The sequence below is a fragment of the Natator depressus genome, chromosome 1 (assembly GCF_965152275.1).
Source record: "Natator depressus isolate rNatDep1 chromosome 1, rNatDep2.hap1, whole genome shotgun sequence".
Lineage (NCBI taxonomy): Eukaryota > Metazoa > Chordata > Testudines > Cheloniidae > Natator > Natator depressus.
This window is the reverse complement of record NC_134234.1, coordinates 347,298,329-347,322,150: the sequence shown is the minus strand read 5'-3', so window position 1 is coordinate 347,322,150 and position 23,822 is coordinate 347,298,329. Positions and strand designations below refer to the sequence as shown.

The 23,822-nt window shown below is 63.9% G+C and overlaps 1 protein-coding gene across 2 annotated transcripts; it reads left to right on the top strand.

Annotated features, from left to right (window-relative positions):
* The first annotated feature begins 735 nt into the window (after window positions 1-735).
* Window positions 736-19,606, top strand: RBM28 (RNA binding motif protein 28). Of its 2 annotated transcripts, XM_074942786.1 has the most exons (19): window positions 736-875; window positions 2,271-2,423; window positions 3,065-3,159; window positions 4,917-4,992; window positions 5,721-5,813; window positions 6,240-6,311; window positions 7,269-7,401; window positions 8,096-8,241; window positions 10,378-10,456; window positions 11,492-11,601; window positions 13,365-13,438; window positions 13,704-13,839; window positions 14,869-14,933; window positions 15,623-15,781; window positions 16,756-16,905; window positions 17,312-17,386; window positions 17,877-18,262; window positions 18,429-18,522; window positions 19,312-19,598. In XM_074942786.1, the coding sequence occupies exons 1-19, from the start codon at window positions 758-760 to the stop codon at window positions 19,450-19,452; spliced, it is 2,355 nt and encodes a 784-aa protein (XP_074798887.1). In that variant the 5' UTR covers window positions 736-757; the 3' UTR covers window positions 19,453-19,598. The 2 variants fall into 2 exon arrangements, with proteins under 2 accessions (XP_074798887.1, XP_074798888.1); XM_074942787.1 differs by lacking the exon at window positions 17,877-18,262 and having other exon boundaries at window positions 19,312-19,606.
* The last annotated feature ends 4,216 nt before the right edge of the window (window positions 19,607-23,822 follow it).

Here is a 23,822-nt window from a genome sequence, read left to right as displayed (position 1 = left end):
CTGGTGCCAGGGGTCCCCAGCCCCCTCACCCCCTCCCGCGCCCCTGGCCCTGTGCCCATTGGTCCCCAGCCCCCTCACCCCCCCGTGCCCAGGGGTCCCCAGCCCCCTCACACACCCCCTGTGCCCAGGGGTCCCCAGCCGCAGCCCCAGCCCCCCTCCCGCGCCCCCGGCCCATGGGTTCCCAGCCCCCTCACCCCCCCGTGTCCAGGGGTCCCCAGTCCCAGCCCCCCTCCTGCGCCCTCCTGGTCCCGTGCCCAGGGGCCCCCAGCCCCCTCACCCCCCCGTGTCCAGGGGTCCCCAGTCCCAGCCCCCCTCCTGCGCCCCCCCGGCCCCGTGTCCAGGGGTCCCCAGCCCCAGCCCCCCTCCTGCGCCCCCCCGGCCCCGTGTCCAGGGGTCCCCAGCCCCTCCTGCACGCCCAGGGGTCCCCTCGATGGGCTTTAAAGCCACGAGATCGTTACCATTAATTAATGGGGGGCTGGGGGGAGTATTTTGGGTCCATCCTGATTTGGGGCCCTTCAGGGAAGCCCCCCCCCGCTATGGGAGATCAGGGTCAAAGTTCACCAGTAAATTCACACTCCGAAAGGCAGCGCTGCCCCGCCCCTCCCCGGGCCCCGCCCCCGCCCCCGCCCCCGGCCCGGAACCCCGCGGCGGCCCCGCGTTCCCGGCCGGAGCCGTGTCGGGCCGGACTCGGCCAAGATGGCGGCGCCCAGCGGGCGGCGCGTGCGGGGCGGGCGCTGAGCGGCGCGGAGCCCGGGCCATGGCCGGCCTGACCCTGCTGGTGCGCGGCCTGCCCGCCTCGGCCCGCGGCCCCGGCCTGGAGCAGCTCTTCGGCCAGCTCGGCCCGCTCAAGCGCTGCTTCGTCGTGACCCACAAAGGTGGGGCGGGGGGGGCAGGAGCCATGGGGCAGGCGCGGGGGAGCCTGGATCGGGGGGGGGCAGGAGCCATGGGGCAGGCGCGGGGGGGCCTGGATCGGGGGGGGGCAGGAGCCATGGGGCAGGCGCGGGGGGGCCTGGATCGGGGGGGGGGCAGGAGCCATGGGGCAGGCGCGGGGGAGCCTGGATCCGGGGGGGGCAGGAGCCATGGGGCAGGCGCGGGGGGGCCTGGATCGGGGGGGGAAGGAGCCATGGGGCAGGCGCGGGGGGGCCTGGAGTGGGGGGGTGGGGAGCAGGAACCATGGGGGTGCTGGAGGAGCGGGGGGGGGAGCAGGAGCTATGGGGGGGGCTTGGAGGAGCGGGGGGGAGCAGGAGCTATGGGGGGGGCCTGGAGGAGTGGGGGGGGGAGCAGGAGCTATGGGGGGGGCCTGGCGGAGTGGGGGGGGGGAGCAGGAGCTATGGGGGGGGCCTGGAGGAGCGGGGGGGGGAGCAGGAGCCATGGGGGGGGCCTGGAGGAGCGGGGGGGGAGCAGGAGCCATGGGGGGGGCCTGGAGGAGCGGGGGGGGGAGGAGGAGCCATGGGGCGGGGGGGGAGTCCGGAGGGGGCAGCAGCCATGGCAGGGAGGGGTCTGGAGGAGCGGGAGGGAGGAGCAGGAGCAGGAGCAGGGAGGGAGGGGGCGGGGGAGTCTGGATGGGGGGGGAGTCATGGGGAGGGGGGCCTGGAGGAGCGGGGGGGGGCAGCTGGAGCTATGGTTTGAGGGCTGGGGGGAGGGGGGGAGCGGGCTGGGGGGAAGGAGGAGACATGTGCCTCCTGGGGGTGGGATGGGTGAGGGAACAGGCTGAGCTCGGGGCAGGGAGAGCTGGGGTCCCCAGGGAGCAAGGCAGGGGACTGCGTCTTGGGGCCCCCAGTTGTGGCAGGGAAAGAGCCCAGTTCTCCTGATGGGGAAGTGGGAAACCTGGCCTGGGGGGGCGGGCGGGGGAGGCCTGGAGTTGCGGGGGGTGCAGGGGGCTGCACCTGGAAGATCTCAGGGGAGGGGGGGAGAAGGCGAGTCTCTGGATCTCCTCACCTGGAGTCTCCAGGAGTTGTTTCAGGCGGGGAGGGGAGTGGATCCTTGGCCCTGGGGAGACCCTGTCCCAGCCCCCACACCCCATGCCTTCCCTCTTGTTCCTCTGTGGCCGCTAGGCAGCATGCCATGGCCAGCCCTAAGGGTCAGGGCTGGGGGGTTCAGGAAGAAGCTTGGACACGTCCTAGCAGAAAAGGGCTTTCAGCAGCTTTCCTGCTAAGGGGTCTCCCCTCTGCGAAGCCTGGTGCCCTAGAACACGCAGAGCCCCCCGCCCGCCCCCAGGGGCCCTTGGCAGAGCCTGGTCGGGTGCCGGTCACGCTGCTCTTCTCTTGCAGGCAGTGAGACCTGCCGTGGGTTTGGCTACGTCACGTTCTCCCTGCTGGAGGATGCCCAGCGAGCCCTCAGGGAGGTCACCACCTTCGAGGGCCATGAGATCAAGGTGGATGTTGCGAAAAAGAAGCTGAGAGAGAAGAAGAAGCGGCAGCCAGGTGAGTCGGGAACAGCCTGGCTCTGTCGTTGTGATGGCAGCGCGGACCCTGGCGTTGCAAAGCAAACTGCTGTCTGGGAGCTTGGCACCTGTTGGCCTGGGTGCTGGCTCCACGGTGCTGGAGACGGACTCTTCTCTCTGCCCACGGTGTGGGGGCGCTGCTGGCGGTGTCTGTGCAAGCCCCCCACACTATGTGTCTCAGCTCTGCCCTGGAGGGGGACGGAGCTCAGCCCCCACACCGGGCCAGTTAGTCCCCCTTGTGCTGGTGTCCTTTGTGATGTGGGCACCTGTCTGCCGAGAGCTCCTCCCCACCTCCCACGGCGTTCAGGCCAGCCAAGGGCGGCCTGAGTGTCCTAGGGCAGCTGGGGAAGAAACCCCTCATCCCATGGTTGCTGTGTCATTTGTTGTGATCCCTGACTGGTTTGTGGCTGGGTTGTCCAGGGCCCCTAGGCTGGGGGGAAGAGTGGGGTGGATGTTGGTCAGGGCACAGGGTTCTCCCCCTGCTACGTCCAGAGACTGCCCTGGGTTCTGTAACTCGTGTCTGCAGATACACGTGATTGAAGAAAGCTGCGTGAGAACGCAGCCCCGTAGCAGGCAGGTCCTGCACTACTGTGCTCACTTGCTCTGCTCTCTGTTCATTAGACGCCTCGGAGATCCCTCCAGAAGAGCAGAAGCCGAAAAAGCCGAAAGGGGCCCCCAAGAAAGCCAGGCTGATCATCCGCAACCTGAGCTTTAAGGTAGGAGCAGTGAGCAGGGTCACTGGCTCTACAGCATGCCAGGGGACTCTGCGAGGCGAGATCGCAGCCCAGGGCTCGGACATGCGGCTTCTCTAACGCTGTCTGTGTCTGGCACATAGCTACAGCAGAGCAATGAAATGAGGCGGGAGGTAGCACGTGCTGGGAGTTGCTTCTGGAGGGTTCTGGGGTTTATAACCTGGCACTGTCGCTGCCTTTCTACTGGCGTGGGGTGGAACTGGCTTCAGAGCCCAGCCGAGCCGTTCATGGATAATCCCTGTCACGGAGTCCCCGGGCGATGCCCTGGAACTGCTCCCTACGAAGCCAGGCAGGATTCTGGGGAAGTCTCCTCTCTGTGAGCAGCGTGTCTGCAGGCTTCCAGTGTGGCTGGATCTTGGAGTGTCTCCATGGAGAGCCTCATCAGCACTGACACCACACCTCTATGTGGCCCATCAGCCACCTGTGTGACCAGGGCATGGCCCCCGGGCAGCGTGTCACGGCGCAGCACAGCTCTGGGAGCCAGGGCTGCTTTATGGCCCTGTAGGCACGTCCCCGTTGGCAGCTCCTGTGAGGCTGCACCCTTGACTCCAGACCCTGTTGTTTGCAGAGCTGCTGGGGGCTCGCTTGCTGTGGTTGCCCCCCTCCGCCCCCCCCCGTGCTCCTTCTTACTCTTTCCTCCAAGATGGTTTCCGCTCATCACGTCTCCCCTTAAACTCTTTGATGGAGGCCGGGCGTGGTTCCCACGGTGATGGCCGGGCCTGGCTCTGCCCGTGGGGCTGGGTGTCACGGAGTCCCTGGGCGATGCTCTGGAACTGCTCCCCATGAAGCCAGGCGGGACTCTGGGGAAGTCTCCTTTCTGTGAGCAGCCTGTCTGCAGGACACACAGCTCACACGGCTTCCACCTTCCTGGGTCTGAGCTCGGAGCATTCAGCCTCCTCTGCCCCTCCGTGCGCTTCCCACAACGAGTCCGCTCAGGCGGGCTCCTGGGGAAGCCAGAGGGTCCTGCCCCACAGTTCCGCAGTCAGACGTGACTCTCAGCCAGCCAGTAAAATGGAGGTTTATTAGATGACAGGAACACGGTCTAACACAGAGCTTGTAGGTACAGAGAATAGGACCCTTCAGCCGGTTCCATTTTGGGGGACAGTGGGCAAGACAACCACGTCTGCACGTCACTCCACATCTCCAGCCAGCCCCAAACTGACTCACCCTCCACCCCCTCCAGGCTTTGTCCCTGTCCCTGGCCAGGAGGGCACCTCATTTCTTTGTACTCCAGCCCTTTAGCTCTCACCTTGGAGGGCGGAAGGGCCCAGGCCATCAGTTGCCAGGAGACAGAGTGTCAGCCATTTATGTACACTGGCCCTTTACTCTGCGACAATTACACCCCCTTATCCCACCCCCTAGAGACTTAAGAAATGCCTAGGGGAAACTGAGGCACCCCTACAATATTCAGAGGAAACATTAAGAACAGTCTCACTTTGTCACACCCCCAGTGGGCACTAAGGGCACTGTCCCTTCCTAGGGGGCTGCCCACAGTGCTGCTTGGCCCTCCCAGCCCATCACCCCATGGAGTGAGGCTCAAAGTTGGCAGAGCAGAGCACTACACTGGCCTCTGTTCATGGTGAGCTCAGAAGTTTTATTTACCTGGCAGGAGGAGGCTTTTAACCCTCCTCACTCAGCCCAGCTGCCTGTGTTTGGGGTGAGGCCTCCAGCTGCGTTGCTCCTGCTTCCTCATCGGTCTGACCCCTCCTTGTTCTCCCCAGTGCTCAGATGATGACCTGAAGGCTCTGTTCTCTCCCTTTGGAGCTGTGCTGGAGGTTAACATTCCCAGGAAAGCAGGTAGGGCTTAGCCGGCTGCCAGCGACAGGGGAGCCTATGTGCTCCACGTGGGGAAAGTCAGAGCCATCGGCCAAGCTGCCTTTGCTGGGGGCCACTGGGGGCTCAGGTCGCTCGTTTGGGTGCCAAATGTCAGAGCCAGCATGTGATCATCCCTGCCATTGGTATCTTAGATGCCAGGCCTGTTGGTAAAGCCCTCTCCAAGTGAGACCCCCATGTTACAGATGGGGAGCGCCTCGCTCCAGGGCACTGCAAGGTAGCAGGAAGAGACCCCAGCTCTCGGATTCCCAGCGCAGCAGCCTGGCTGCTTGACCGCGCTGCCTTCTTGTTAGCTCCTGTGTCATCCACGGCTTGGTGAGGGCTGTTCCCCGGGGCTTGTGTCTGTGTCCCAAGCAGCAGTGTTTCTACCACAGGATCCTTGCACATGCTAAACAAGAAGCAGGAATAGGGGGGAGGGGGGCTGGGGCATGCCAGGTTGGGGGCTGCTAGGCTGGACTCTGTCCGTGCCCTCCCAGCACCCCTGGGGTTTAGTCTTGGAGTAGACCGAGCTTCTGGGGCAGCCCCTGAGCAGGTTCTGGAGGGGATAGCTGAGCCCTGGGTTCCCCGCCCTCCTGGGCCTAGTGCACTCTGAGCCTCAGAATCATAGAATATCAGGGCTGGAAGGGACCTCAGGAGGTCATCTAGTCCAACCCCCTACTCAAAGCAGGACCAATCCCCTTGGTCTCTTGCAGACGGGAAGATGCGGGGCTTTGCCTTCGTTCAGTTCAAGAACATCCTGCAAGCGGGGAAGGCCCTGAAAGGGATGAACATGAAGGAGATCAAAGGTGAGCACCCCCTTGTCCCCGGCCTGCCCCGCTGTGCAAGACCTGGGCACCAGGCACCTCCAGAGATCACCTGCGGCGTTGGGGTTCTGGGAAAGGCACCCGCGGTTTGTCCCACTGCAGAGTCTTGTGCTGGCCTCCCGGGGTTCATCAGAGCCCAGCTGTCATCAGCCCTGAAGGAAAGCCAAGGCAGCGGCTCTGTGGAACTGCCAAACCGCTCCTCTGCCCTGGAGCTGCAGCTCGGTTCAGTGGGCACGTCCTGCGCTTGGCTCCGGCGGGCGACTACCGAAGGCTCCTCCTGGCACCATCCCCTGGGCTCAGCTCTACTGCCCCCCAGTGTAACCCTCTGGCTGGGTTAGCCCGTCTCAGCGCCGCTCACCCAGCGAGCTGGGGCCTGGCTCTCCTGGCAGCTCTCCTTGTCTCTTGCAGGGCGCACGGTGGCCGTGGACTGGGCGGTGGCCAAGGATAAGTACCGAGCTACGCAGGCAGGACCTCCCTCCGGTGAGTGACCTGCGGCTGTCGGGGTGTTGGCAGCACAGCTGCCCTGGCTGGGAGGGAGCGCTGGGATGGGCCGCTCTCAGGGCGGCTGCTTTTCACAGGCATGTGGAACTCCCTGCTGCATGACATGGCTGTGGGATGCTGGCTGGTTGGTTACTGTCATGGACTCTCAGGCCCCGGGCTCTCTCATCTCCATACGGTCCCTGGGAGGAACCCGCTTCAGTGTGACAGCCTTCTGTGAAGGTTGCACTCTCTTCAGGGTTAGGCCCTTTGGGACCGTACCTCTGAGTCTTCACCACGCCTGTCTCACCGTGGGCCCCCTCAGGGAGTCCACTCGCTCTGGACCCCCGGGGCCTCCACACTCAGAGGGAGCAGTGCACCTGATCACCTCTGAAACACCCCTGAGGCTCCTGAGCCCAAAGCTGGGGCACTGAGCTGTCCCGCCTGGCTGACCCCACTGCCTTGGGCCTCCCCTACCCCATCTCTTCACCAGTACCACACCACGTGTGAGCTGAATGACGCTGGCCTGGCATTCTGGACAGAACCCAGGGCTTGCAGGCTGTTCTGGTCTGCGGCTCAGGAAGAGGGTGCCCAGTGGTTAGAGCACTGGCCTGGGGCTCAGGAGAGCTGGGGTCTATTCCTGGCTCTGCCACAGCTGCCGGGTGACCCTGCCTCAGTTTCCCATCAGTACCACAGGGCAGTTACCCTTCCCTGCCACCTGTGTGTGTGGGAGGGTGTGTTGTGTCCCTGAGTGTGTGTGCAGCTGTGGGACACGGGGAAGGAAGCGTCTTGTTCCTGGCTGGATTTCTCTCCCCTGCCACGCGTGGCTCTTCCTCTGCATTTGTTAGCCGCAGCGTCTCTGTGACCATCCTGGGGGAAGTGAGTGTAACGAAACCCGGAGGGGGGAGCTGCCCCTTCCGCATGACACTGCCTCATCTCCCTTGGCCATTCTCACCTCAGGGGTCAGGGAGGAGAAGCCCAGCCAAGCCCAACAGCAGGACTCAGGCTCCGAGAACGCCAGCGAGGAGGACGACGAAGAGGAAGGTGAAGTGCTGGGATCAGAGGAGCCATCCAACTCGCGGGTGCTGGGACGGTGAGTGAGTGACAGATCTGTTCCTGGGCTGCAGAGGGTGCGGCTGGCTGGATCTTGGGGTGTCTCCATGGGGAGCCTCATCAGCGCTGACACCACACCTCTATGTGGCCCATCAGCCATCTGTGTGACCAGGGCATGGCCCCCGGGCAGCGTGTCACGGCGCAGCACAGCTCTGGGAGCCAGGGCTGCTTTATGGCCCTGTAGGCACGTCCCCGTTGGCAGCTCCTGTGAGGCTGCACCCTTGACTCCAGACCCTGTTGTTTGCAGAGCTGCTGGGGGCTCACTTGCTGTGGTTGCGCCCCCCCCCCCCCCCGTGCGCCTTCTAACTCTTTCCTCCAAGATGGCTTCCGCTCATCACGTCTCCCCTTAAACTCTTTGATGGAGGCACTTGGACTCTGTGGGGCCGGGCGTGGTTCCCACGGCGATGGCTGGGCCGGGCTCTCCCTGTGGTGTTGTCGTGTCCCCTCCATTTTTGTCCCTCGCCCCTGTTCTTTGCTCGGGGGTTTGGCACGTCGTAGGATCCTGGATGCTGCGCTAGCAACAGCTGGGCCTCTGGGACCCCAGGCCCCCCCGGTATGGGGCTGTTCATCAGCTGTGCTCCCCAGCCAGCATGTCCTGCCCTCCCAGCTCTGCTCCTTCCCAGCTGGGCTGGCGGCTCTCCCGGCTGCTCAGCCCCTGGCTCTCGCTATTGCAGGCTCGGGAAGGGCACAGCGGCCGCCCCTGCAGACAGCAGCGAGGAGGAGGAGGCCGGCGAGGCTGCAGAGGAGGGGAGCGAGGCGGAGAGGGAAGAGCCCGAGGGCTCAGACGAGAGCACCGTGGGCTCCGAGGAGGACGATGAAGGTTTGTTCTGTTACCATATTGGGGCGCTTTGCTCGGAACCAGCCTGGCTGCTGGTGAGGACAAAGGAGCTGGGGTCCCCTGGGGGCTGCCCCCCCGCTGGGAGTGGGCTGCACGCCAGCCCGGGCCCTGTGTGCATGCCCCATGGCTTGACCCCACGCACCAGGAATCGCCCCAGTTGTGCAAGGAGCCCGGACCCTCTGTGCAGTGAATCGTAGCAGTGACAGGAACACGCACGTGGGGGCAATGGGATGTGGGGTCCCAGCCAGCTTGGACTTGGGGGGGTGTCACGTGGGTCACGGAGCAGCTGCTACATGGGAGCCACCGTCCCTCGAGCAGCCTGGCCAGCGTTGAACTGGGAACCTGGAGGGCGACCCTGGGCAGGCAGGGCTCTGGACTGGCCTCCATGAGGTGTCCTGGGGGTACCCAGGGCTGGGAGGTGCCTCGCTTCCCCCTGACCTTAGTGTGCAGGAGCCTCGTCTGTGCCTGCCGCGGGTCAGCTCCGAGTGTCACGGAGTCCCTGGGCGATGCTCTGGAACTCCATGAAGCCAGTCAGGACTCTGGGGAAGTCTCCTCTCTGTGAGCAGACTGTCTGCAGGACACACAACTTCCACCTTCCTGGGTCTGACCTCGGAGTATTCAGCCTCCTCTGCCCCTCCGTGCGCTTCCCACAACGAGTCCGCTCAGGCGGGGTCCTGGGAAAGCCAGAGGGTCCTGCCCCCCAACTCCGCAGTCAGACGTGACTCTCAGCCAGCCAGTAAAACAGAAGGTTTATTAGACGACAGGAACATGGTCTAACACAGAGCTTGTAGGGGCAGAGAACAGGACCCCTCAGCTGGGTCCATTTTGGGGGCAGTGAGCCAGACAACCACGCCTGCACTTCACTCCGTCTCTCCAGCCAGCCCCAAACTGAAACCCCCCTCCAGCCCCTCCTCCTCTGGGCTTTGTCCCTTTCCAGGGCCAGGAGCTCACCGGATTCCTTTGTTCTCCAACCCTTTAGCTCTCACCTTGCAGGGGGAAAGTGCCAGGCCATCAGTTGCCAGGAAACGGTGTCGGCCGTTCTCTGTGTCCAGACCCCTGCACACACCTTCCCTCTAGGGCTCTGCAATGATCATACACCCTTACCCCACCACCTAGATACTTAAGAACTGCCTAGGGGAAACTGAGGCACCCCCACACTATTCAGAGGAAACATTAAGAACAGTCCCGCTTCATCACACCCCGCTAGGCTCGCTGTCCCTCTGCAGCTTAGCCAAAGGCAGCCCCAGTTCCCTGAAGTGCCCAGCTCCTGGTCTGGCCACTCGCAGCATTCCCAGATCTGCTCCCCAGGGACCAGGACAGCCCAGCGTTCGGCGTCCCTCATGGCTCTTCGCTAGGATGATAGCGGAAACAGCCCAGAGGAGAGGGGCAAGCGGCAGCAGGCGGGAATATTGGGAACCAGCGGTCACGTGTCAGATCAAATTATCCCAGGGGTTCTAGAGCCGGGACACTTGTGTGTCGCACAGAGCACAACTCCCCCCGAAGCCCGTCCAGCGCCTTTCTCGACACAGGCCTCGTGTGCCGCCCTTTGGGGACTTAATGTGCCTGTATCTGGCCATGGGGTCCCTGTAAAATTCTGTGGGTCCCCTGTGCCCTCTGCGGGTGGCATCCAGGGGTCCCTGGGTCACAGACTGGGGCTCTGGGTTCTGTTCCTGGTTCTGCTGCTGGCTCCCTGGGTGACCCAGGGGGTAGTGCACAGGGCGCTTTGCCCTTCCCTTTTAACAACTCTGTCGTCCCCCCCCACCCCCGACAGGCTGTGCCCAGGGGACCCATCTAGCCCAGGGGGGTGAAAGGGCTGGGTCAGCCATGCCCAGTGCTTCCTGTCCCGGCCTGCAGCGCTGGCTGAGATGCTGCGTTAGTGAGTGGGAAGGTTTCGCTGGGACCCTCCCGCGCTGTCACGCCCCAGCGACTAGCAGGGGGGGTGGAGAGCCCAGCCCGTCCCCCGCCCAGTCTGGGGCCTGGGTGCTGAGCTCATCAGGGGCGATCGTGTGCTCCGGGCGGTGACTGCGTGGCTGGTGGGATTGCAGTAGGGGTGGGAAGAAGCAGCTGCCCCGGGTGTCCCCTGCCCTGTGCCCAGGACTCTGCCTGGCTTTGTTCTAGATGTCAACGTGGCAGGGAAGAGGAAGAAGGGCCCGAAGCGGCCGTCCGACGTCGCCGAGGGGAGGACTGTCTTTGTCAGGTGGGTTAGTGACCGTCAGTGACCGTTAGTGACCCTGCCACACTGCCTGGGCTCCATCCCTGCCACGAGTGCTCTGACTGCCGGAGCTCTGGGCCAGGGGGCGCACAGGCCTCTGAGAGGCAGGGGAAGCTGTCTGCTGCTGAGAAGTGTGAGGATACCAGAGTGGGGAGATGGGGAGGGCACTGGCTAGCTTTGGTGGCGTGCTCTTTCCCAGAGAATAGTGGGGTGCTTGGCCCGGAGCTCGTGGCGGGATGACCCTGCCACAGTTCCCCCTGCTCTTGAGCTGGTACCATGAGTCCTACCCGCCTCCCCAGAGCACTCTGCTTTACCCCGGGCTGGCTGATGGGAGTTGCCCTGCAGACTTCCTGCTCCATAGCGTGTAGACGGCGCCCCCACTCCGCTCCCTGCCTGTGGAGAGGAAGCAGCCGGGATTGTGGCCTTGACGCCGTCTCTCATTCCCCCATGGTAGCTGTTCTCTCCAGCCCCGATCGCGTTTCCTTGGCCCTGTGGCAGGAGTGTGGAGTGAGCCGTGCTCTGCCCATCAGACTTGGGCTCTGCAGCCATCCTCCCTGCGCTGGGGCTGGGCACGCTAACCCTGCCACCCTGCCTGGGCTCCATCCCTGCCGCGGGACCCTCCCTGCCACGGGACACTCCTCTCCGCCCACTGCGCCCCTCTCTGAGCCGAGGGACCCCTCCAACACATCCCATGTGCTGCGGGACCCTCCCCTCCCCCTGCTGTGCCACAGGACCCTCCTCTTCCCCCCCCCCCCCCCCGCACCCTGCTGTTGGAAACAGTCAGTGGCTCCTCTCTCCTTCTTAGGGGGTGTCTGTGGGTGGGGGGGTGCTTACACCTCCTGCCTGGAGAGCCCCTGGCAGAGGGCAGGGCTGGGCCTGGGCGTGCAGTGCAGTTGGCTGCCACCATCTCCTCTGAGGCTACTGGGGGCCACGTGGGCGGCCGGGTCAGTGGTGGGCGTTGGGTCCTGCTGGGGGAGCCGCAGGCAGAGGTGAGGCCTCACGGCGTGGTGCACCCGGCAGGAACCTGGCCTTCGACACGGAGGAGGAGGAGCTGGGCGAGATGCTGGAGCGGTTTGGGGACCTCAAGTACGTCCGCATCGTCCTGCACCCGGACACGGAGCATTCCAGAGGTAACACCTGCCTTGGGCCAGAGGAGACCCCGCCAGGGCCCCGGATCCTACTGCAATATTAAGTAGCCTGGAGTCAGCCCCAGGGAACAGCCACCCCACCCCCACGGTCGCTGCCAGGGCCCCAGCCAGGCGCGTAGGTGGGGTTAGCTGCTGCAGTGCCCCTGCCCGGGCTGCTGCTCGGCGTCACCCAGGCCTCAGGCCTCTACTGCAGCCACACCCCTGCTGGCCTCCCGTGTGCCCCAGGCGGGCAGGGAGCCAGCGGGAGGGACTGGGGAGGTGTGTACTGGGAGGCAGGGGCTGTGCAATGCAGGGAGAGGGGCAGGGGAGGTCTGGGGGATGGGGAGCAGGGGAGTGCGCATTGCCAGGGGGCGCGTGCTGGAAAGCAGGGGAGTGCGCAATGTTACCCGCACAAGATTCTGTTACTCACACGCTCAAGGGCACCCACCCATACCCAGTTCCTAAGGCTCCAGGCGAAAATCACCTAACTTCACTCCTCCGTGGGCTCCGGGCAAACACCCTTTCCCTGTGCAGTAGCGGAGCGGGGGGAGCGGCCGCTCCCCCTCTGGGCATAAGCGGTGCCTTTTTAATGTATAGGCACCTTTTAAAATTTTTGCTCACCCGACAGCGCTCCGGCCCCCCGGCGGTGGGGGCCTTTGTGCGCGCTCCAGCCCCCCGGCGGTGGGGGCCTTTGTGCGCGCTCCGGCCCCCCGGCGGCAGGTACAAGCGGGTCTGCTGCCCCTGTTCGCTCCACCTAGCGACGCCACTGTCCATGTGGACTCCAGGGCTGAATCTTTTGCGGGTTTAGAGGGTTTTTCACCAGTGAAAGAGCCTTACACAGGACTATCCTACGTAACCGCTATTTATTAACAATCACCAAAACCAGTCGGCACACGCTACGCATACAGTCCTCACCACTCCCAATAAGACAGATGAACTTTTCTTGATGGCCAGTCAGGATCAGGTCCGCCTGGGGGACTCCAGTTTCTGCACCGTGTGGTTGGCATGGTGTTGAGGTCTGGCAGCTCTGATCTTGGGGCCATGTCCTGGAGTCGGTTCCAAAGAACTTCCTCTTGGACCCCAGTTTATAAGAGTAAAGCAGGACTCAAATTTCAGTCCCTTGACCAATCATTGTACTGAAATGTTACTAACCAATCCTAACATAGTGTAACAAAAATTCTTTAACCAATCCGATCCCACCACCTTAATTAATTTACACCTAGCAAAATTAATTACTCAGCAGACAGAAACAATCAAAGAACTAGACAGAGACCATACAGATAAATGATAGGGAAGTGGGGACCATAATGACAAAACAATAAAGAAATGAGGGTTTCACAACCACAACTATTGATAAGTGAGTTCTTGACAGGCAGACGCTATCCAGCTAAGTTTTCTTTCACCATCTTAAGATCTGTTTCTTTATCTGGGGATAGTGGGGGCCGTTAGGACGGGGTCTCCTTCTTACCAGCCGGATATTACATTGTTTTAATGTGTTTTAGATGGAATGTGCGGATGTGACTTCCTGCTTCTCAGCTAATGGCTGCTGTTCGGCTGCTCTTTTAATCTGGCTGCAGAGGGCGGCCTTAGGCTTTAGGCCTCACAATATGGCTACAGACAAAGGCCTGATCCTTACAGCAGTGCCGGGGGGTGGGACCCGTAGGTCCCTCCATGGAGGTGCTGGTGGGACAGGCTGTGCCTGGCACCGGTTCCTGGCTGCCCTGGTCCACGCACAGCCGGGATCTCACCCTCTCGTCTCTTTCCAGGCTGCGCCTTCGCCCAGTTCACCACCCAGGAAGCCACCCAGAAGTGCCTTGAGGCTGCTCAGGACGACAGTGAGGTGAGTGGGGCTCAGGGGAGTCAAGAGACCATTGGCACTCCAGCGGGCCCACATCTGACATGGCTGGGATTGGGGAGAGCCCTGCCCCCACCCACCCCCCGTATCATCCGTAGGGGTGCACGTGGCTCTGAACGCCCCTTGGTGCATCCTCCGTGGGGGGGAGGAGGAAGACAGACTTCTCTCCTCCTCCCTGGCAGCCTTGGGGCCTGGATGCCCCACGCTACCACGTCCCCAGCATCTCATTCGCTGTCTGGCTCCCTCGCAGGGCAGGGGACTGCGGCTGGGCGGGCGCCAGCTGCACCTGGACCTGGCCGTGAGCCGCGATGAGGCCCAGAAGCTGCGAGCCCAGAAGGTGAAGAAGCCGACGGGCACCCGCAACCTGTACCTGGCTCGGGAAGGCTGTGAGTTACCCTGGCTCTGGGGTGATGGGCATTGCTGCCCGCTGGAGATGCCAGACAGGTCCCTTCTCCCCGCAGCTCCTCCTCTGCTGCCCGCCTCCCTGGGAAACCCTCTTTACTGCCTCCTAGTGGCAGGGCCCCGGGACCCTTCCTCATTCCTACCCTGCTGCTGCATCTCCTCCTCCCCAGCCTAGCACCCTGCATCCCAATTGTGAACACTCCCAGCACCCCACGGGGGACGCCTGCCCCTGTACTCCATCCCCCCAGCGCCCTGGCTGGCCGGGGCCAGTTCGTGCAGTGCTGTGGTGAACTGGCTGTCCCACGGTCTGGAGCGACTCAAGTCCGGAAGAGCTGAGCTCAGGGCAGACTGTCCGAACCCAGGCCCAGTGCCCCAACTCTCAGCGTGTTCTGTGATTAGATTTCACCCCGCAGGAACAAGCACAAGAACAGTCCAACCACAGGATCCTAGACAGTCCCCCGGGGCCCTCCTGCCGGTCTGCCCCTCCGGGGAGCTGGGCTAGGTGATAGTTGGTCCCTTCTGCCAATCATCACAGCAATATTCAGCTTCCTCCCAGGCCCAAAGAGCCAGTCTCTTCCCCCAGGCCAAAGACGGCCCCTGTAACACACTGACTGGAGGATTAGTAGCTAGGGAAAGGGAGTGACGAGGTTGAAAACAGGGAACACACACGCCCCAGTGAGTTCCCCTCTCCGATTTCAAAAGGTGCTAAGCAGCTCCCTGTGTCCTCTAGGGCTGACCCACGCCAAGCAGAGTGGGCATCTCATAGGGGTCGGAATCTTTGCTCCTCAGAAGCCAGAGAGCAGAAAAGATCCAGTTTCTCCTTGTTGCCACCCAGCTCCTAGTTGGCAGGAGTCTGCGTCCCTACCTCCGCTGCCTCTCTCTCCATGGCGCCCCCAGTGGGCCCCGTCAGCACGTGTAATTCCTCGCTGTGGGGCAGGGGTGGCGCTGGGCGCTGAGCGTGGGGCCCCGGTCAGTCCCTGGGACAGCCCTAATGCCTCTCCCTCTCCTTGCAGTGATCCGGGCCGGCACCCAGGCCGCCGAGGGCGTGAGCACGACTGACATGACCAAGAGAGCACGGGTGAGTGGGCGGGGGCATCCTTGCCAGTGGGCTCGGGGACCTACGCTGGGCAGGCTGCCTGCTCCCAGGGGAGATACAGCAGGCACAGGCTTTGCTTGGGAAGAGCCACCTGGCAGCAGGACGGCACAGGGTGCCCGCAGGAGGAGAGCCGCCTGGAATGCTGGCTGGCGGCAGGAGGGCACAGGGCCCCCACAAGGTTCATGGGGCTGGCACGCTGGGCTGGCATCAGGAGGGCTTGGGGCCCCCGTAGCGTGCATGGGGCTGGGGCGTGGGGCTGGCGTCAGTAAGGCACAGGGTGCCCGCAGGAGGAGAGCTGCCTGGCGTGCTGGCTGGTGGCAGGAGGGCACGGGGGCCCACACATTGTGCATGGGGCTGGGGCACTGGGCCACCGGGGTCTCGCAGGCAGAACGCTGCAGTCTCGTGGGGGCGGCAGACCTGGCTGGGCCACGGCACGTGGTGGCTCTGTGGCATGGCTCACGCCATCGCCGCCTGTCCCTGGGGCCGTCCCGGATGGCACTCGGCCATGGGTGGGAGGGAGCCCAGGTCTCCCTTCCCCGGCCCATTGTGCCAGGGCCCTCTGTCCCCTGGCTGCAGCGCCTGGCAGGGGAGGGCCGGGCTCTGTGGCTGCACTGGGGGGCGCTGTGCTGGGCCCGGGCCGTAACCCCCTCCCGGCTCCTGCCCCCTCCCAGTTTGAGGAGCTGAAACGCCAGAAGCTGAAGGACCAGAACATCTTCGTGTCACGCACGCGGCTCTGCGTCCACAACCTGCCCAAGGCCCTGGACGACCAGCAGCTCCGGCAGCTTCTGCTGCGTGCCGCCGGCGGGGGACCGGGCCTGCGCATCAAGGAGGTGAGTCCCCGCTGGGGGGGATGGGGATGGGGAGGTGGCTGGAGGCAGCCGGCTGGGCTGGCTCCTAAGCTGGGGAATTATGGGGGGGCGGGGATCTGGTTTGGGAGGCTATCCGGGGTGGATGGGAGATCTGGCTGGGGGTGTACGGGGGGGCTGAGCCAGCTCCATGCAGTGGGGTGGGGCAGGGCAGGGGTCTGTCCACACTGCCCTTATCGGCCCCTGCCAGGCGGGTCACTGGTGACACCAGGTGTTTGCTGGGGGAACTGCAGTTAGCTGCTAGCTCAGCCCTCGTCCGTCCGCACTGGAGCGGGGCCCTGGTGGGGTTTACGCCGAGGGACCGATTGGTTTGGGGGCTGCGCGTGCCGGTCTGAGCCGCTTGGCACGTGCCTCGTGGTGCCCACGCACAGACCCCGTGTGCATCCACCAGCAGCGTTGATACTGGCGGGCGCCCCGGAGCAGAGGGGTGACCAGGCCAGGTGCACCCCGCTGCAGCGGTGCTGGGGGAGCCGAAGGCCTGGGTGCAGAGCTGTCGCCGCGGCACGTTGAGAGCGGGTCGGTGGCCGTGGAGGCGGCACAAGGGAAATGAGCACGTGGCAGTTGGAGTCCAAACACGGGAAGTGACACCATTGCATGTCCCTTCCCATGTGGACGAGGTTCGGCGGAGCCCCCGGGGGCCCTCATGCTGCAGGGCTGCGGCTGGGCTGAGCGTTCCACGCAGTGACGTGCTCCGAACTCCAGCCTCCTGTTCGCCGAGGGGCTCCTGGGGGGCCTGCTGGAGTGGGGCTGCTCTAGGGGTCCCAGTGCGAGGGGCTCCCCTGATCCGTTCAGCCCCCCAGGGTGACCAGGTCAGATCGGAGCTCCAAAGGGCAGCTGGCGGGCCCATACAGGGGGGCGTTAGCGGGGGGCCTGTGGGATGGGCTGTGTGCCGCGGGGGCTCCCAGCAGGTCCCGGATGCATCTCTCATGTCTCTGCAGTGTCGGGTGATGCGGAACCTGACGGCCCCGGCAGGGAAGGGCCGGGGCCAGTCTCTGGGCTACGCCTTCGTGGAGTTCGAGAAGCACGAGCACGCGCTGGCCGCCCTGCGCCACGCCAACAACAACCCGCACCTCTTCGGGCCGCACAAGGTGGGTGCCGCGTGGGCTGGCTGCTTGGGCTGGATTCCCTGCACCCAGAGAGCTGAGCCCCGGCAGTGCGGGCCGGGGGCCTCGCTGCCCAGAGAGCTGAGCCCCGGCAGTGCGGGCCGGGGGCCTCGCTGCCCAGAGAGCTGAGCAGGACTGGGGTGGAATGCGCCACGTGTGGGGTGGTGAGGTGCTCACACTGGGTGCCAGGCGGGGTGGTTGGGGGGTCCTGGCTGGAGGGGGACACGCTCGCGGTGGGGTGGGGGTGGAACATGCTGGCTGTGGGGCGGTGAGGCGCCCGTGCTGGGTGTCTGGCAGGGGGCACTTCCTGCTCAGTACCTGTCCCTGTGCGATGACCGGGCTGGTGCTGGCTCTGGGCCTGGGGCTCTGATCTGCCCGCTCTGCCCCATAGCGACCCATTGTGGAGTTCTCGCTGGAGGACCGCAGGAAGCTGAAGCTCAAGGAGCAGCGGGCCCAGCGCAGCCTGGTAGGTGTCATGTCTCCTCCCCCCGAGCTGGGATCCTGCACGTACCCTCCCCGGTCGGACTGGGGGCACATTCCCTGACCCGCGGGGGCCCAGGCAGGGTCTATGCTGCCTTGGAAATGTAGCTGGCTGGAGGGCGCAGGGTGGGGGCTGGCATTACGGGGCCAGGTTGGGGGGAGGGTAGTGTGGGTGGAGGGGCAGGGCTGGTGTCACGGGGTCGGGGGAGGGCAGTGGTGGGGGGAGTGTGCTGAGGGGTGCGGGGTCAGGGCAGGCATCACAGGGTCAGGGTGTGGGGAGCAGCCCCCCCGGGGCACTGGCTCATCCGTCCTGGCGTGACCGGTACCTGCTGCATTGTTGGCAGCTGGCAGCCAGCCGTGCACGGGGGTGGGGGGCCTTGGGGCTCCTGGCAGCTGGTCCTGGCAGTGCTGGGGCCAGGATCCCCCGACTGACCCGTGAGCGCCGGCAGGGGACACTGACCTTCTGTTTTGTGCAGCAAAAGTTGAGGCAGAAGCAAGCGGCAGGGGGGCAAGGACCTCCCCGAGGGACTGGGTCTACAGAGATGCCCCAGAAGCTGCCCCTGGGCCCCAAGGGGCAGAAGAAACCCAGAAAGCGGGGCCCCAAGGGGCAGGGAGATGTCCCAGGTCCCCAGGGGCAGAAGGACCCGAGGGGCCCCAGGACGCAGGGTCCTAAGGGGCAGAAAGATGCCGCAGGCACCCAAGGGCAGCAGAACCCCAGGAAACGGGGCGCCGAGGGGCCGGGGCCTGGCACCCCCTGGGCTGGGTTCCAGACCAAGGCGGAGGTGGAGCAGGTGGAGCTGCCGGATGGGAAGAAGCGTAGGAAGGTTCTGATGCTGCCGACTCACCGGGGGCCCAAGATCAGGTAGGGGCGGGGGCGGGTGGGGGGAAAGGTGCACGGGTGGGGGTGCGTGTGGGAGTTGGTGTCTGTCTCTCCCTGGTCTGGGAACAGCAGGCTCTGGGGGGGCCCAGCGCTCGCAGTGCGGCTCTGGTCCCCGCCCCGGCGCTCACGCTCTCCGCTCTGACCCCAGGAAGCGCGACAGGGGCAAGCCAGCCGCGCCGAAGAAGCCGAAGGCCCAGGCCAGCCAGCGGCGGCAGGAGAAGCAGAGCGTGGCGCCCAGACAGGTGAGTGGGGTTCGGGCCGGGCAGACCCGGGGTGCACGGTCCTGTTCATCTTGGGGGGGCTGCGGCAGCAGGAGTGGGGGGGAAGCGTCTGGCTGAGGTTGGATTCCCGCAAACGGCTGGGCCGGGTGCCATGTGGGGCTCATGGGGGCGGCGCCCAGAGCCCCCTCCCCACCGGCACCAGCACGTCCCGTCGCAGCGAGTGCTGAGAGACGCTGGTTGGCCCAGGTTGTGCCTTGGCCTGGCTGCGTCTCCTGCTGCACATCACCCCCCAGCACACGCCCCCCTGCCCACCTCCCCCTCCTGCCACCCCTTGTCCCAGCGCCCACCCTCCTCTGCCCGCCGGGCCGTTCCTTGGGCAGTGCGCGCCCCGTCCATCACCGAGGGACCCAACCTCCTTCCTCAAAACCTCAGGAGCCCCCTCCCCTTGCCCCACCTGCTCTGCTCCAGCCCTCTGCCCCCCACATCCCCAACGCTCCTGGGGACCACTGCAGGATTCCTTCCTCCCCACCCGGCTAACCCTTCTGGGCCTGTCCCTGGGACTCCCCCCTCCCCCCCATGCACCACTCCCCAAGGGTGGGGGCGCAGAAACTCTCCATTCAAGGGGCACCCATTGCCCCCTGGGCACCTCCTCAGCTGGGCGCAGGAACTGACCCTCCCGCAGCTGGCGGGGGACGTGGCCCCGACATCTGCAGCCCCTGGCGCTGGCTCCTCTGCCCCCGGTACGGGAGGCTGGCGCTCCCCTGCAGGCAGCGGGACTGAGCCAGGCCTCGCCCTCTCTGTCCCTCGCAGGCACCGGGGAAGAGGCAGAGGTCGGCGGGGGGCCAGGCGGAGGCCCGCTTCGACCAGCTGGTGGAGCAGTACAAGCGGAAGATCATGGGCAGCACCCAGAGCGCCCCCGGGGCAAAGAGGAGCAAGTGGTTCGAGAGCTGAGCACCCAGGAGCCGCCGGGGGGACTTGCCAGCACAGGGACTGTCACGTGACAGAGCAGCGCCAGCCTGTGCCCCGCAAGGAGATCCACATGTGCCGGGCGGTGCCCACACCCTGCACCCTCCCCCACCCAGCTCTGCCATCCTGCAGCTGGGGGGGCCCATCCTCTTCCGTTGGTTTCTCAGATTTTTATTAATTTAAATCTTTTTTTTAACCTGGGAAGAACCAAGTCTCATCTTTGCTCATCTGGGGCACCCTGGTGTGGGGAGGGGAGCTGGCCCAGCCTCCCCCGTGTCAGGGACTCTAGCTAACGGGGTGTTTTTCTCCCCCGTGTGCGCCAGCAGTTGCCCTGGTTCTCCAGCTGGCCTTGGCCCCAGGGAGGCGTCTGTCGCAGGGACCAGTGACTGCGCGGGGGGCTCGCACCTGGCCGCGGGATCCAGCAAATGCCCCTGCCCATGGGGAGCCAGTGGCTGCTGACTTAACCCTCATTCCCTGACCAGGGACTGGCAGCACATTCTGCCCCTGCTAGGCTGCCAGGCCCTGCAGCAGGGGAGCGAGAGCGGGCTGGGTGCACAGGGGAGTGCCCGCGGGAGCAGGAGGGGAGGAATAGCCCCACCGGCCTGTGGCCTCCATCCCACTCCCTGCTCGCTCCCAGCAGCCCCGGGACCCTTCGCCCGCTGCTGCCTGCTCTGAGGCTGAGCAGGGGGCTGTGGGGCAGCTCCCTGCCCTGGGGGGCCCCGTCACTTTGCTGTGGGGGCTGGCTCCATCTGGGGAGCAGCCCTAGTCCAGCCACGGCCCCGCCAGGCCTCAAACACAGCTGGGCTCCCTACCATGCAGGATCAGGCCTGGCAGTACATGGCTGGGCCCCACCCGGGCTGTCTCTCTAGGGCCCACAGGCCCCCCACCCCACGTCCCATCTCTTGCAGCTTTATTTCTGCAGCCGGCTCGTTCCTGGGCACTCAGAGCAAGAGGAGCGGCGCCGGGGCCTGGCAGAGCTGTGGGACTGGGGGTGGGGAGTGGAGCGGGGCCCTCCTTCACTGGGGTACCTGGGAAGCAGGGCTGTCAGTCATCATGGGTGCCCCTCCCCCACTGGCTTAACAGAAATCTTCGGTGAGCTTAAACACAAAAAGGAAGCTTACAAGAAGTGGAAACTTGGACAGATGACTAGGGAGGAGTCTAAAAATATTGCTCGGGCATGCAGGGGTGTAATCAGGAAGGTCAAAGCACACTTGGAGTTGCAACTAGAAAGGGATGTTAAGAGTAACAAGAAGGGTTTCTCCAGGTATGTTAACAACAAAAAGAAGGTCAGGGAAAGTATGGGCCCCTTACTGAATGAGGGAGGCAACCTAGTGACAGAGGATGTGGAAAAAGCTAATGTACTCGATGCTTTTTTTGCCTCTGTCTTCACGAACAAGGTCAGCTCCCAGATGGCTGCACTGGGCAGCACAGCATGGGGAGGAGGTGACCAGCCCTCTGTGGAGAAAGAAGTGGTTCGGGACTGTTTAGAAAAGCTGGACGTGCACAAGTCCATGGGGCCGGATGTGCTGCATCCGAGAGTGCTAAAGGAGTTGGCGGATGTGATTGCAGAGCCATTGGCCATTATCTTTCAAAACTCATGGCGATTGGGGAAGGTCCCGAAGGACAGGAAAAAGGCTAATGTAGTGCCCATCTTTAAAAAAGGGAAGGAGGAGGATCCTGGGAACTACAGGCCAGTCAGCCTCACCTCAGTCTCTGGAAAAATCCTGGAGCAGGTCCTCAAGGAAACCATTTTGAAGCACTTGGAGGAGAGGAACGTGATCAGGAACAGTCAACATGGATTCACCAAGGGCAAGTCATGCCGGACCAACCGGATTGCCTTCTGTGATGAGAAAACTGGCTCTGTGGAGATGGGGAAGGCAGGGGATATGATATATCTTGACTTTAGCAAAGCTTTTGACACATGGTCTCCCACACTATTCTTGCCAGCAAGTTAAAGAAGTATGGGCTGGATGAATGGACTATAAGGTGGATAGAAAGCTGGCTAGATTGTCGGGCTCAACGGGTAGTGATCAGTGGCTCCCTGTCTGGTTGGCAGCCGGTATCAAGCGGAGTGCCCTAAGGGTCGGTTCTCTGGCCAGTTTTGTTCAATATCTTTATTAATGATCTGGAGGATGGTGTGGATTGCACTCTCAGCAAGTTTGCAGATGACACTAAACTGGGAGGAGTGGTAGATACGCTGGAGGGCAGGGATAGGATACAGAGGGACCTAGACAAATGAGAGGATTGGGCCAAAAGAAATCTGATGAGGTTCAATAAGGATAAGTGCAGGGTCCTGCACTTAGGACGGAAGAATCCCATGCATCGCTACAGACTAGGGACCGAATGGCTCGGCAGCAGTTCTGCAGAAAAGGACCTAGGGGTTACAGTGGACGAGAAGCTGGATATGAGTCGACAGTGTGCCCTTGTTGCCAAGAAGGCTAACGGCACTTTGGGCTGTGTAAGTAGGAGCATTGCCAGCAGATCGAGGGACGTGATTCTTCTCCTCTATTCAGCACTGGTGAGGCCACACCTGGAGTATTGCGTCCAGCTGAGTGCTTTCCTGGGCTGCCTGGCTGAGACCTGGGAACTCCTTACAGTGGGGTGAGTATGAGGGGGTGGGCTGGTGGGAAACTCTGACCCACCCTGAGAACCAGTGGCCATTCGGTGAATGAGACTGTTCTGCCAGAGGGCAGCCACGGCGCTCAGAATGGTCCCTTTTGGCCGCAGCATTGAGGACTGGCTGAAATCCGATCAAAGGGACTGACTTGGTCTGTGGAACTCTCGGCCACTAGAGACCCTGCAGCGAAGCTCTTAGCAGGGTTCAAACAGGGATGGATAATCAGAGCCTCACCAGCTATGAGACAAGAAAAACTCCCCGCTTTGCAGTATGCGCTGCCCCTCACTGGGTGGGGTGGGGAACGTCCCCCGACGTGTCCATTGGGGGGCTTCTGGGCCCCTGGGCTGGCACCTCCCGTGCCTGTAACCGGTGTGGCACCAGCTCTGCTCTGCTCTGGGGCCTGGGCCCTCGCCGCGCCCGCGGAGTGTTAATGGCTGTGAAGGGTTAACACGGGACTCATCTAGGGCAGCTAGTAGAGATCCCTGGGCGTTTGCGTTCGGCCTGCCCAGCTCCCCGGGCCTGGTGTCCTGGGGGGAGCCACCCACATCCTCCCCCTGCATGGGGCAGACGCTGCTGCTGGGGCCAGCCCAGAACCAAGGGGAGGTTGCTGATGATGGAGCAGGGCAGCCACCCCCTCCCTGGAGAAGCAGGATGTGCAAGGTCAGCCCTACAGGGCCCAGCAAGGCTCCAGATGCCCTCCGCCCTGTGCGCAGGGGCCCAGACTCTGCCAGCAAAGGATGGCTGCTGTGACCCCCCCCGCCCCCAGCAGGGTGAGGGGGTGAAGTCCCAACAGCAGCTCCCTTCTGGGGTGTGTCCAGCGGGCTGCCAGCTGTCCTGTCAGTCGCAGATGGGGAAACTGAGGCACAGAGCATGCGGGGTTGTGCCCTAAAGTCACCCTGACTGAGCAGGAAATGGAGCCACTGAGTCCTGTGCTCATCAAATAGATACGCCAGGCTCCCGCCGCCTGCCCCTTGCACAGGGAGCTTGCACCAAGGAGAGCCATGCATGCCCTGAGCACGCACACCCTTCGGCACCGCTGTGGCGTTTCCCTCCCCCCAGCAGGGACACTGTGTGTGTCTCCCTCATGTGCACACGCTGGCCGTTGTGCAAGTTTCTTATTTTCACTGCTCTCTGTGTGGTGCTGCCTCCCATGGGCTGCGGGTGGGATGTCTGGAGAGGCAGCGTGACCCAGGGGTGAGGGCCCCGCCAGGGGTAGAAGACCTGGGTTCTAGGCCTGATGTTTGGCCCGTCTCTCTCTGCAGGGTTCCCTGAGCTCTCCAGGGGCTGCCAGCTCCCGGGGGTGGGGGTGTATGAAAACAGCACCGTGGGGTGGTTGGGGGTTTCTGTGCCAGACACCAGCATGACCCCCTCCTCTGACAACAGGCGCCCCGGGGCTGGGAGGTGTCACCAGGCTATATGTGGGTCCGAACGGGCCAGGCCCATGTGCTGTTCACTTCCTGGGGCCTGGGCAGGCAGCGGCAGTGTCTTCCCTGGGCCCCTCTGGCCCATGTCCTGGGCACAGGCTCTGTCTGTTACCCCAGCACAGAAATGGGGCCCCCGAGCCCAGCGCCGCCAGCCCCAGCGTCCCTGAGGACAATCTGGGTTAGCAGCCACCAAAGGCTCTAACCCAGCCCCTCGTTCCTTTAGACCGGTCTATGCAAAGCAGGGACACCCTCCTCTGCCTCAGTTTCCTCATCAGAGGAGCCGCCTTTGGGCCAAGGCCTCTATGGGGTCCAGG